The 12,795-nt window shown below is 47.5% G+C and overlaps 2 protein-coding genes across 4 annotated transcripts; one reads left to right on the top strand and one right to left on the bottom strand.

The window, feature by feature from the left end:
- Positions 1 to 7,261: 7,261 nt before the first annotated feature.
- Positions 7,262 to 10,723, top strand: LOC102699424 (transmembrane 9 superfamily member 12-like). The gene is made up of 2 exons (XM_006659474.3): positions 7,262 to 7,362; positions 8,206 to 10,723. The coding sequence occupies exon 2, from the start codon at positions 8,251 to 8,253 to the stop codon at positions 10,234 to 10,236; it is 1,986 nt and encodes a 661-aa protein (XP_006659537.1). The 5' UTR covers positions 7,262 to 7,362; positions 8,206 to 8,250; the 3' UTR covers positions 10,237 to 10,723.
- Positions 10,724 to 11,145: 422 nt separating this feature from the next.
- LOC102709955 (BURP domain-containing protein 13-like) lies at positions 11,146 to 12,795 on the bottom strand. Of its 3 annotated transcripts, none has more exons than XM_040527213.1 (3): positions 12,636 to 12,795; positions 12,446 to 12,551; positions 11,146 to 12,372 (listed from the first exon to the last, which is right to left on the bottom strand). In XM_040527213.1, the coding sequence occupies exons 1-3, from the start codon at positions 12,687 to 12,689 to the stop codon at positions 11,312 to 11,314; spliced, it is 1,221 nt and encodes a 406-aa protein (XP_040383147.1). In that variant the 5' UTR covers positions 12,690 to 12,795; the 3' UTR covers positions 11,146 to 11,311. The 3 variants fall into 3 exon arrangements, with proteins under 3 accessions (XP_040383147.1, XP_040383149.1, XP_040383148.1); XM_040527215.1 differs by having other exon boundaries at positions 11,146 to 12,351; XM_040527214.1 differs by having other exon boundaries at positions 12,446 to 12,548.

Below are 12,795 nucleotides of genomic sequence, written 5' to 3'. Positions count from 1 at the left end.
TCACGGTTAAATACCGAATCTATCTCTAATTTTCAGACCCAATCGAACTCTCATTCTTGTCCGATTCGAACTCTATCGGCTGCAACCCTTTTGCATCCAGCTTCCTATTTTCAGTCGATTCAAGCTTCCTTGTCCGATTCGGTTTTTAACCATGTTTCAATCAATAACGCTGATTTGCCAAAATATGTCGTTAACAGCGTTATAACAAATCATATTTCTTAGGCCTTTGTGAGTTGGGGCGAATTTTGTGTAAACACCAATCGAGCGTCATTTCTATAGAAATGATACCTAATGTGACCGTTTTCACCCGTGTTTCATTCTTTCATTGCATATATATTTATAGTTTTATGGTTTTATGATAAGTCCGATACTAAATCTATATATTTATGATATGGTACAGTAACATATAGTTTTATGAGAGTTTAGTAAAAATGTATGTAGTAGTGTGAGCTATACTATCCTAAACCAAGTATAATTTTCAGCTATCGTTCTTCACCATATTAATCAAATATTCACCCACAAAAACCAGATCATTTATAAAACCTGGCAACAACCCGACTGGCCACATTCGACTGCCGAGGGCACTTGCTTTTTTGACCTTTTAGATAGAATATAAAAAAATATTACCCTTAAATTGCCAGGAAAAAGTTGACTCTCCCTCTAATGTTCCTTGATCTCAACAATTTTCTTTAATTTTCATTTCCGTTAGGTTTCTATCAACCCACACCTTTAGCAGGTGGTGAAAAGGAGCCCTTAATTTACTTTTACACTAAATTATTATGCATTGACAGCTAAATATCTCTGATGAATCTAAACTTTATGTTAATGAATGACTAACGGAAAGGGTAAATAAATGATCAGACAAGAGAACAAAGTGTATGTGAGAGGACAGATAAGGAATCTGATAAACTTTAAAGACTAATTAAATATTTTGTCAATAAAATACTGTTTTTTATACTACTCACGATGGTGACACTACCATCCATCAACTATATTATATTTTATATCATCAACTATTTTTTATGTATATAAAATATTTTAAAATAGTTCTATATATGTTGGTTATATTTTTCATCTCCAAAATATAAATTCTGAATAATTCTAACATGCGTATAATTCATATTTCTACATAGAAAAGCACGGATATTTAGCTAGTATCCGTAAAAACCATCTACACCAATTTTTTACATGATGCTCATGTTTATCTAAAGAATCCAACCCTACTACTTACCTATAATGGAAAAAAAATCATGCTTGTCTAGAACCCAGCACAAAGAATGAACCACCAGTAATTAAGCTACCCCTACTATACATAGAACCAAAGCTTGGAATATTATCCTCTTTTCCTCTTGGGCGTATTATACTTGGCCCTTTTGCTCCCAGCTCACTTTCACCCAACCTGGCTGCAAGTACTTGTCTCGGTCCATTTTGTCTCAGCTCCTCTACTACACCGCGCTACAGTAGTCTGCAGGGCAGGGAAGAGTGTGTGAGGCTGAGAGGAAGGGGACCATCAGGGTAGGCAGCATGCGCGCCCAGCACGAGAGGGGAGACGTACAAGAGACAATCCACACGCATATATACAAGATTATCCCAAGGAACGAGATCTAACCGCGCGTAATTATGGATCGATGTGGGGTTCAATTCGCGGCTCCGTCCCAATTGAGAGATTCTCGGATTTCATGTGATCTGCCGTGCTGTGAGAAGTTTCCGTGTAATGATGATGCCGGTGCCAAATTGATGTAATGACGTGTGGTTTTTTTTCAGTCTACAAAATCTTTTATCCCTGGTACTATAAGTGACTATTTAGATAAAAATTTGTATTCCAAAATATATGACTGCTTTAACATAGAAGTAAATAAACAAGAAGAAATAGGGGCATGTGTGCACTATTATTACATGTTTTTTCATCACCAAAAAGGAAAATAAATGGAGGTTGTTTTAATTGAGTAGTACTAATTTGTTTGGAATTGGTTAAAAATAGTCACTTGTTTTTGGATGGAGGAAGGGCGATTGTTTTGCTTTTTTTCGACATATTTGTAAAAAAAATAATTTATGAATAAAATTTTTATATAAATTGATAACATGCCTACAAAAACAATGTTCGCGGTTGGTCAATAATTAACAACATTGTGAAGAGTATCAGATATAGTATACCCTATGATCATAGAGATAAGCAACTGCCGATTATGCATATGTATCCGGGCCATGATGGAAGATAGTCCAGTTAAAAAAGATCTACGCAGTCGGATCAGGGTATTAAAAGGGGTATCCTACCTACATATGATAAATTTCCCAAGTTCTATTTGGGGAAAAGTTGCCGACAATATAAATACAAGACATCCTACGAAGGAAACACGTTGAATCAAAATATAGACAACACAAATCACATCAATTGAAGTAACTAAGAGATATAGACGTAGCCGTCCACTACAACTTTTGTCTTCACGATGAAATTAGTTGTTAGGCTAGGTAGATGTTCATCGTCCAACGTACTTGGTGTGATTTTCATCATCTATAGTCTATATAAATTAAATTCGGGATATTACCCTCTCAGGGGTCTAATCTAGAATAAATTCCTATATACGCTGTTTCTTTCTAGCTGTATTTTTATGGTTACCTTCTACGTCAGAGGACCATACTCCTTAGAATATCATAGTCGGGACGTAATAACTTGACAGAAAATAACAATTTAAGTATGCAGTGACGAGTGTAATATGATGGTCAAAGAATTTTTTTTATTAAAAAAATCGACGTACAGGTAGAATGTGAACCGTTTTTTTTCTGTAAATTGGCCGGATTTGTCTGTGCTAAAAATGTAGACAATTCATTTAGCGATGGATGGCTGTGATGAGATCACGAGAATACCGGCACTACACCCACCCACAACGTACGAGTCCAGGTCTCCAAGGTAGACATGGACACATGGTTTACCTGATCCATGCTCCCCACCAGCAACCCACGGAGACAATCGTTAACACACATAAATGACATGCAGATTGATTAGATGGCGTTCCATTCCATCACCTGTTCCGTGTACTCACCGAACGAAAGGTGGGCAAATATGCCTTTCAACACCAAAGTACTCCGAGCAAACCAAACTTTTTCATCTGCGACGACACGATCGACGACGGCCACCGATGCAAGCAGGCGCCCTTTAAACGACAAGCACGTAGCACCAAGAAACCGCTGCTGCCCACCACCCACCCCGCAGGGCAAACCCGGCCTAGAAAAACGCCCAAACGCTACCGGGCGCGCACGCGTTCGGATTGAGGGCGTTGATCTCGCCGGCAAAAAGTAAAAACGAACACACAATAGGCGCACGCGTTTAGCGGCTGCATGCCTTTCGCACTTGCAGCGGCGGATCACGGGCGCGCGCCGCGCGGACGAGCGCGAGGGCGGCGCGAATCCGTGCACGGGAAAGGCGATCGACCAGCCCGTCGCCGTCGCGGCGTGCACAGTACGTGCACTGCAGCACTGGCGTGTTTGTCGTACTAGTACGTGCGTGCTGGGATCAGGGCGCTCGATGCGTCGTTGTACTACGTCGATCCCATACGTGTGTACAGAAGGCTCAGCCTCGCACAGCACAGCTCGCTCTCTTCTCCTTCTCCTTCGTGCAGGTCCGGCTAGCGTTCCAACGCTACGTTCCTGTCTCCAACAAGGCTACACAGGCGACTACTTGCTACAGTAGTTTCCTTTCGGCTCCCTGTCCAGAGTCCAGACTCCAGACCACCGCAGCAGCAGCGGAAGAGCTCACGGACGGCGAGGAGCACCCCCGGTTGGGCAATCGATCAGGACGCGCATCTCGATGCAGCAGCAGCAGCACCGCGGTCTGACCGATCGACCGGCTCACCGCAGCGCCGCCTCGTGATGCCCTTTTGCCGGGCCCCCACATGGCGGCTACCGCGCCACCGTAAACCGAGCCGACCCACCACCAAAGCCGGTAAACCTACGCCCAAGAAAGCCGCGCCTGCCTGCCTACCAGCCTTGCCCCCACGCGCCCGCCCAGCGAGCTCACGGCCACCGCCGTGCCAATGCCATCGCAGCGCCATGATTACCTCGTAAGTGGATTCTGCGCAATGGACGAATACTCCGGTGGCACTAGTACAGGAGCATGATGGTCTCGTAATTGGGCCTGGGTGTTTAACCTGGATACACATACGCTGCATGAATGAATTTGTGCCATGGTGGACGATGGATCGACGACCAAATGGGCCTAAGTACAGTACACCCGGAGTACTGTATCTGGCATGTGGCTCGGTGGGAACAATAGGAACTAACAATGCAGGTGAGATCATAATGGACTACCGGCCACGCACTGCAGACCGATACAGATCCATGTCGCGTATAGTACTAGTTTGCATTCGCAGTGTTGCAATTGCGATTGCAGCAGCCGTGGCCCGTGGGGCTGTGAGAGTGAGACTGAGATCCGTCTGAGACGCAGGTCGGCGCGGCAACGGGGGCTGTAGCGGGATCCTGTACCGTGGGGGCGACGGCGGCACGGCGCCATTAATGTGAGCCGGAGCGGGAGGACGAGGTGTGGGGTGGTGATGCACTGATGCACAGTGATGCGGTGTGTGGTCGGCAAAACGTGGCATCGGCATGTGATGCGATGCGCGGCACCGGGATCAGCATGAATGAAAGTTTCTGGCCTTCTGGCTCTTCTGTGCTTGTTTTGTTTGCCACAAAATTTTGGTTGGGGAAACTTTTGAGTTTAGTTCGAACTTTGGAGAGAAATGAAGAGAAATGCAGCAATACTACGGTAATGGTGAGGAGCGGCACCTGGACCAGTGGTACGCCTACAGACCGTTTTCTACTCTACTTACTTCCTCCGTCCCAAAATAAACTATTTATTTACCTTTTACCTACTTCTTCCATTTCAAAATAAACTAATTTTTTATTTTTTAACTATAATTTTTGACTATTCGTCTTATTAAAAAATTTTACGATTGATATTTTTGTTTTTATTATATGATAAATCATAAATAGTATTTTACGTGTGACTAATTTTTTTTAATTTTCTAAATTTTTTTAAATAAAGCGGATGATCAAACTTTGGACACGGAAACCGGAGAATTGGTTTTTTGGACAGAGGGAGTATAATTTTTGACTCTTCGTCTTATTCAAATTTTTTTTACGATTAATATTTTTTTATTAGATGATAAATCATGAATAGTATTTTACGTGTGACTAATTTTTTTCTAATTTTTTAAAATTTTTTTAAATAAGACGGATGATGACACGAAAATTGAAGAATTGATTTTTTTTGACGGATGGAGTACGCGACAAGACCAAGAAATTTTGTCAGCGTGTGCGTGCAACCCCACATGTCATGCCTGTAACAACGTCAGTAAAAGACGCAAGTACAGTAGTCTGTAGTATTTACCCCTACTCCTGTGGAACTGTACCGTGGAGGCGTGGACAAGGATGAAAGTTGCTGGGTGGCCATCTAGTCACAACGCCGCTTGCTTGTTCCGTCCGCCTGGACACAGTACTCCCACGTCGTGCAAAAAAGAGATAGAGAGAGAGACGATAGGTGATTCCCAGATAGAACGGCGCCAAAAAGCGAACCGTCCCGTCACCTTGTTGCTGCCCCCTGTCCCTGTAGAAAACAAGCAGAAAGGGCACAGGCGCCGCAGCGTACTCGCCTCGTCTCGTCTACTCTACATACTCTCCTCCCTGTGAATTTTCACCGGCTCTACCAGCTCTAGCTAGCGCATCCGGTGCCGCCCCTGCGCTGCGAGAGACGCAGCAAGCAGCAGCAGCAGCGGCGGTGTGAGCGGTGAGCCGAGACGTGCATGTGCAGCAGCGCTGTACTCGCGGCCGCGGCGGGCGTCGCGACAGGCGCGCGGCAGGGAGCCGCGGCGACGATGGGCAACAAACAGCGCGCGTGCTGGCGTCAAGCAGCCAAGCTTAGCGCGCCCGGTCACAGATTCCGCGCGGACTCCCTTGGCCGTTTCCGTGCGCCCTCGGGAGCGTCTCGTCTTTACTACGTACTACTCGTCACCACTAGGATTAATAATAGCTGTGTGATGGACTGTTGATGCATAGCGCTCTCAGTGTTGATGCCGTACGAACCTTTGGCAGCTACGCCACGAGGAGAGCTGGAGAGGTGTAATGCAATGCAAAAAGATGGTGCAGGGAGATCTCTGTGTGCAGTGTACTCTGCATGTGGGAGTAAATTCCTTCCGCTTGCTAGCACTTCATTTCATTCCTCTGAACCTCTGAGAATCTCGCAAGCTGGTATTGCTTGTTGGGGGTTAATTCAATTCATCCGACGGAGTTAAAAGAAGAAAGAGAGACGGGATGGGCCGAATGAATGGGTGAATAAAGGAGAATGTAAAAAAGCAGCATTTACTACGTGCAGGTAGGGGACGGTCGCTCCCATCTCCATGCATGCACGATGCCATTCCACGGACGCTCCCATGCAGGGAAAGGAGTGACGACGACGGGTGCGTGGGATCCCGTGCACCGCACTATTCGTTGCGACGCGACGCGACGAAAGCTATAAATTTCTACTCGCTACTGCACCTCCCCTGCCGGCTGCCTGCGCACCACGTCGCCGCCGCGGCGGCTATAAATTCGTCACGCGGGTCCGGTCGCCTCGCCGGCCGGTGGCCTCACGCGGCCGCAACTGTTTACATCCTCAATGTAAGTTTCATGGACATAATTATCTATAATGACATATTATCTAAAAGTTTGAAACTAGAATAAAACACCCTTCTCTCAATGCATAGTTTCATCTATTGTTATTTCCTAGATTACATGCAAGATACAGGCTGTCTAGATAACAGCGCACAGAAGGTTTCATCCCCATAAAACGTATTTCATCTTTCTCTTCATTAATACATTGCCACATCATCAAAAATGTTTACATAACACTCTATTTATTGTCCACCAAACTCCCATTGAGATTGGCCTAATGGCTTCAGCATGCGTGGTGCGCTTGCACAGTTGCACCCAGTAACTAACTTTTTCAGTGATTTGAAACATTCCAAGTGGGCCGTTGTTTCTGTAGGCCCACACGAAGCTCCAAGCCTACAAACTCCTTTCTGGGCTTTATGGACAAACGCTACCTAATCCAACCGAACATGCTGGCCTGGCTCCGGCCCACTGAGGGAAATCCTGACACGGCCCAAAGTCTGTAAGCCGCATCGAGCCCAACAAGACCAGCACCAGCCAGCCCCAACGAGGTGGGGGGAACGATTTTGATGCGGTTGCGCCACCGAAATATCGCGAAATCCCTTTCCTTCCTCCCACCACGCACCCTCGCCGTGCGTCTCTTTCCCCTCGCACGCCTTGCTACCCTCTCTCTCCCGATCCATCCACCGGCGGCGCCGGCGGAGGGGGAGGCTGCCAGGCCAGGTACGGTGCCTTCCTCCGCCCTCGCTCCCCTGCTTCTGGAACCTTCCGGATGTTTTTTTTTGATCCGTTTCCGCTGCTTCTGTGCTGAGCTGCCAGAGCACAAGGGCGGGGGTCGCAACTCGCAAACCTAACCTACACTGTGTTCGCTTGCGCTAGATCTCCGAGCTCTTTGCCCGCTTCGCCTGTAGATCCGGGAATTTCCTTCTTCTAGGTCGCAGTTGCTTGGCTGTTATCTGTGAAGAGTAGAGTGTTTCATGGTGTGTGGAACACTCCCAGTTCTAGATTTCTGGGTGTTCAGGAAGAACGAAGATGTTGTGTACGATTTGTTTGGATGCACTATAGGTTTTTGCAGCAACTTTTGCAATGTCTTGCTCCCGATAAATGCATGTGTCTTTTGGTTATTGGAGAATTTCCGGCTTTATTGTGGTTGGGGATTGGCGAATTGCTGTGATTGTTTGGTAAAGCAGTATGTTTATGCAACCCTTATCTCTTCTTGAAGGAGAATTGTTGTCTGCTACCAGCTGTGAAATATCCAAGTTCTATATTATTGTAGAATGGAGATTTCTCAAGATCCGCTAGCAAATTATTACTCCCTCTGTCCCAGAGGAAAAAAAAAACAAACCGAATTTCCGGGTTTGAATATGGACATAGTGTCTGTCCAGATTCAAACCTAGAAGTTGATTTTCATTGGGATGGAGGGAGTAGGTTTCTGCAATATGTAATTGTTAGAACTTTCAGGTGTTTTTTGGGCTAACAAACTAATCCTGTCATGATCACGACTAATTTCTGGTTATTCCTAATGAATTATGAAGTTTTGTGATCGAGAAAATGGCTTGGTTACAGGTTAGCTCACACATGTTCTAGGCTATTGAAGAATTTCTGCTTCAGATGGCTGGGGCTCTGTGTAGATCTTGTTCTCCGGTTCCATTATTGTGGGCTCTTCTGTTGCTGACTGTGTCACGAGGCAATGCATTCTACTTGCCTGGCAGCTACATGCACACATACTCCCAAGGTGAGGAAATATGGGCCAAGGTGAACTCTCTCACATCCATTGAGACAGAGATGCCATTCAGCTACTACAGCTTGCCATACTGCCGGCCCCAAGGCGGCATCAAGAAGAGCGCTGAGAACCTTGGTGAACTTCTCATGGGTGATCAGATAGACAACTCGCCTTACAAGTTCCGTGTGAATGTTAATGAGTCCCTCTACCTCTGCACGACAAAAGGGCTAAATGAGAATGACACAAAGCTCCTCAAGCAGCGCACACGTGACCTCTACCAGGTTAACATGATGCTGGACAATTTGCCTGTCATGCGTTTTACTGAGCAGAATGGTGTTACTGTACAGTGGACTGGGTTTCCTGTCGGTTACACTCCAGCTGGAATCTCAGAAGATTACATCATCAACCATTTAAAGTTTAAGGTGTTGGTCCATGAGTATGAGGGCAAGAATGTGGAGATCATTGGCACGGGGGAAGAAGGATCTGGTGTCATATCTGAATTTGACAAGAAAGGGATGTCTGGGTATCAGATTGTTGGTTTTGAAGTTGTGCCTTGCAGTGTGAAGCGTGATGCTGAGGCTTTCTCCAAGCGTAACATGTATGACATCATTGAACCTGTGAACTGCCCAATGGAACTTCAGAAGTCTCAGGTGATCAGGCAACAGGAGAGGATCACTTTCACTTATGATGTTGAGTTTGTGAAGAGTGACATTAGGTGGCCATCTAGGTGGGATGCTTATTTGAAGATGGAGGCAGGTGCTAAAGTCCACTGGTTCTCCATTATGAACTCCCTAATGGTGATCCTGTTCTTGGCTGGAATTGTCTTTGTTATATTCTTGAGAACTGTCAGGAGGGACTTGATGAGGTATGAAGAGCTCGACAAGGAAGCTCAGGCACAGATGAATGAGGAGCTATCTGGGTGGAAGCTTGTTGTGGGAGATGTATTCAGAGAGCCGACTTGCCCTAAGCTGCTGTGTGTCATGATTGGTGATGGTGTTCAGATTTTGGGCATGTCAATAGTAACAATTGTTTTTGCCACACTTGGGTTCATGTCTCCAGCATCAAGAGGAATGCTTCTCACCGGGATGATCATTCTCTATCTTTTCCTTGGTATTGCGGCTGGGTACGTCAGTGCGCGGCTGTGGAAAACTATTAAGGGCATATCTGAAGGGTGGAGATCAGTTTCCTGGTTAACTGCCTGCTTTTTCCCTGGTGTCATGTTCGTGGTCCTTACTGTCTTAAACTTTGTCTTATGGGGAAGCAAGAGCACTGGAGCTTTACCTATCTCTCTATTTTTTGCCCTTCTAGCTCTTTGGTTCTGCATATCTGTGCCGTTAACTCTTGTTGGTGGCTTTGTTGGTGCAAGAGCAGCACAGATAGAGTTTCCTGTGCGTACCAATCAGATCCCGAGAGAAATCCCTGCACAGAAATACCCGTCATGGCTTCTTGTCCTTGGTGCAGGAACGCTGCCATTCGGAACCCTGTTTATTGAGCTCTTCTTCATTCTGTCAAGCATTTGGCTTGGAAGGTTCTACTATGTGTTTGGCTTTCTGCTGATTGTCCTGGTGCTGCTCGTCGTTGTCTGCGCTGAGGTCTCTGTAGTCCTAACATACATGAACCTCTGTGTGGAGGACTGGAGGTGGTGGTGGAGAGCTTTCTTTGCCTCCGGATCTGTTTCGATTTATGTGTTCCTCTACTCCATCAACTACTTGGTCTTTGACCTCAGAAGCCTGAGCGGGCCTGTCTCTGCCATACTTTACATTGGTTACTCATTTCTCATGGCGTTTGCAATCATGCTGGCCACTGGAACCATTGGATTTTTGACATCATTCTCCTTTGTGCACTACCTCTTCTCATCCGTGAAGATTGATTGAGTGAAGATCACTGTATTCCATGGCCTTTGATTTGTATCGCCTTTGTGTGGGTGTGAGCTTCACTATGAGATGCACTGTTTATTGTTTGGGGGTGATTTTGATCAACTGCAGATGCTTTAAGATGAAATGCATTCTCCACCTAGCGGATGTAGCTTTTTTCTTATCTCTACTCCAACTGCTGAGTTTTAACTGCTAGAACTAATGTAGATATATGCAACCAGCTTTGTAAGGGTTTAGGAGCAAGGCTGTTGATTCCGTGCTTGTCAGATAAAATTATATCTTATCGACGTGAAAATGTATCCACCTGTCGTTCTGGATAAAATTCTGATGTGTGAACTGAAGATTACATAGCTGTTGTCTGCTCTTGACGAAATTCACTATACGGTTCCAAATACTTGTTTCCTTGTCAAAATTTTATTGTACTACCACTGCAAGTACCTGTTTTCTTGTCATTTCTTTTAAAATAAATTTGTCTACGGCTCTACATTTCCTTTTCTGTCGTGAGTTTTTTTTTTCACCAAATTCTTCCGGTAAGAGAGATGAACACACATACTATTCTTATCACTTTGTTACACTGGAACAATGAAAGCAATATTCTTGTCCTATAGGGCATGTATGTGATCATGTAAACAAGCCAGCATTTTTTAACAGTTTTGTTCATGTGATGGTGTAGGTCCCATCGTTTCATCTATTATTGTACGTTGTAAGCCAAAATTTGATTTCGGGTTTTTTAATCATAGTTTATTTTAACCTTTGCTTTTTATCGACAATAATATGTATATAAAACTTGATGAACTAAAATGAATAGACTGAAATATAGGAGAAAATCAATTTAACTATTCACCCACTATATTTTAATCATTAATATGCTATTTTTTATATGCTTAATTTCAACAAAACAAAACAATGTGTATACAAGGACAACACCAGCTGTTATTTTTATTAGAGATGCTCTGGTAATAGTCGCTTTAGAGGTGAAACAGTAGATCGGGTGACAGGTGGCATGAACACACGAATATAGATGCATCGTACATAACGTCGCATAGATCACAATTCCGGCGCCGGAGTTGGAGCCCTACGCCGTCGAGCTCTTCACGTTCTTGGCCCAGACGATGTGCCCGTACGGCATGAGGTGGCAAACCGGCGAGCCGCCGGGCTTGGTGCCGAGGAGCTTGAACGACACGTGCTCCGGATTCCACCGCGACGTGTCGGTGTGGCACACGGTCACCACGGTCACCACCGCGCCGCCGCCGCGAGAGCCCTCCATCTCCACCATGTACGCCCTGGCCGGGCCGGTGGTGTGGCACCGGTAGACGGTGTACGGGTACTCCTGGTCGTGGCACGCCACGAAGGCGGAGCCCTCGACGGGCAGCACGGCGCGGACGGTGTACGCCTGCGGCGGCGAGCCGCCGCGGGGCAGCGTCGACGTCAGGGCGGCGACGTCGCGCGTCCCGAGCGCCGCCATGGCGCCCTCCACCAGGGCCTCCAGCGACGTCGCGCAGAACTTGGACTCCCCCGCGAGCGTCGGCCACTCGCACATGCGGAGCGTCTCCCTCATGCCGGCCGCCCTGGCGGAGTCCGGCGCGACGCCGAACAGCGCGAGGACGCCCGGCAGCGCCGCCGTGGTGAACGGGATGGAGTCCGCGGCGCGCCGAGGCAGGAGCCCGAGCGCCGACGTCACCGCCTCCGGGAAGTAGAACGGGAGCCTCTCGCCGACGCGCACCGCCTCCTCGTGGAAGAACACCGTCGTGGACGCCGGCGTCGTGGACTCCACCGTGGCGCCACTGCCGCTGCTCGTCTCCTTATAGTCGTACTCGAAAGGGTCATCCGTCTCTCCGACGGCGCCGGCGGCGCCGCGGAGCTTCCTCGCGTCGACGTACTCGTCGTAGTCGAAGTCCCCGTCCCTGGCAAGAACCGGCTCTCCCGCTGGGGCGCCGGTGCCTTCGCCCTGTCCACTGTAGTCGTAGCCGAAAGGCCCTGGCTCCCCGACGCGGGTGGTGGCCACGCGGTTGCTCGAGTCACCGCCGTCCAAACCACTCGCCGTCGTCGGAGAAGATCCCTTGTAGTCACTGTAATCGTAGGGGTACCTGACCCGCGCCTCGCCACCGGAGTCCACTTTGCCGACGAAGTCGATACCTGCAACAACGTTTATGCATGTGCAAAGACCAAAGCTTGAGGAGAGCAACGGCGACGGATGGAGAATACCGACCAGGGCGGAGGAGGCGGAGGAAGGCGTCCGGCAGCGGGGAGTCCGGCAGCACGGCGCGCCAGAACACCTCGGTCGTCGACGGCGCCGCGTCGCCTCGCTGTCGCTGCTGATCATTGTCAACGAGTGATCAAGAGATCGATGCAGGCGAACGTTAATTGCATGGGTCAGTGGAGTGTTCAGTGCACAGTACCGCAAGCACCGCGACGAAGACGACGACGACGAGAGCGAGGAGGAAGCGCGCCATGGAAAGCGTTCGAGAGAAAGAGACAGAATCGAAGCAGCCGGCGGACAATATCTCTCCGGCGACGCCGCCGCCGTGTAGTCTACCGGATTAAGGTGTGCGAGGCGTG

This window comes from Oryza brachyantha, chromosome 8 (genome assembly GCF_000231095.2).
Source record: "Oryza brachyantha chromosome 8, ObraRS2, whole genome shotgun sequence".
Classification (NCBI taxonomy): domain Eukaryota; kingdom Viridiplantae; phylum Streptophyta; class Magnoliopsida; order Poales; family Poaceae; genus Oryza; species Oryza brachyantha.
Note: the sequence above shows the minus strand (reverse complement) of the source record. Positions and strands in the feature narration are given on the sequence as shown.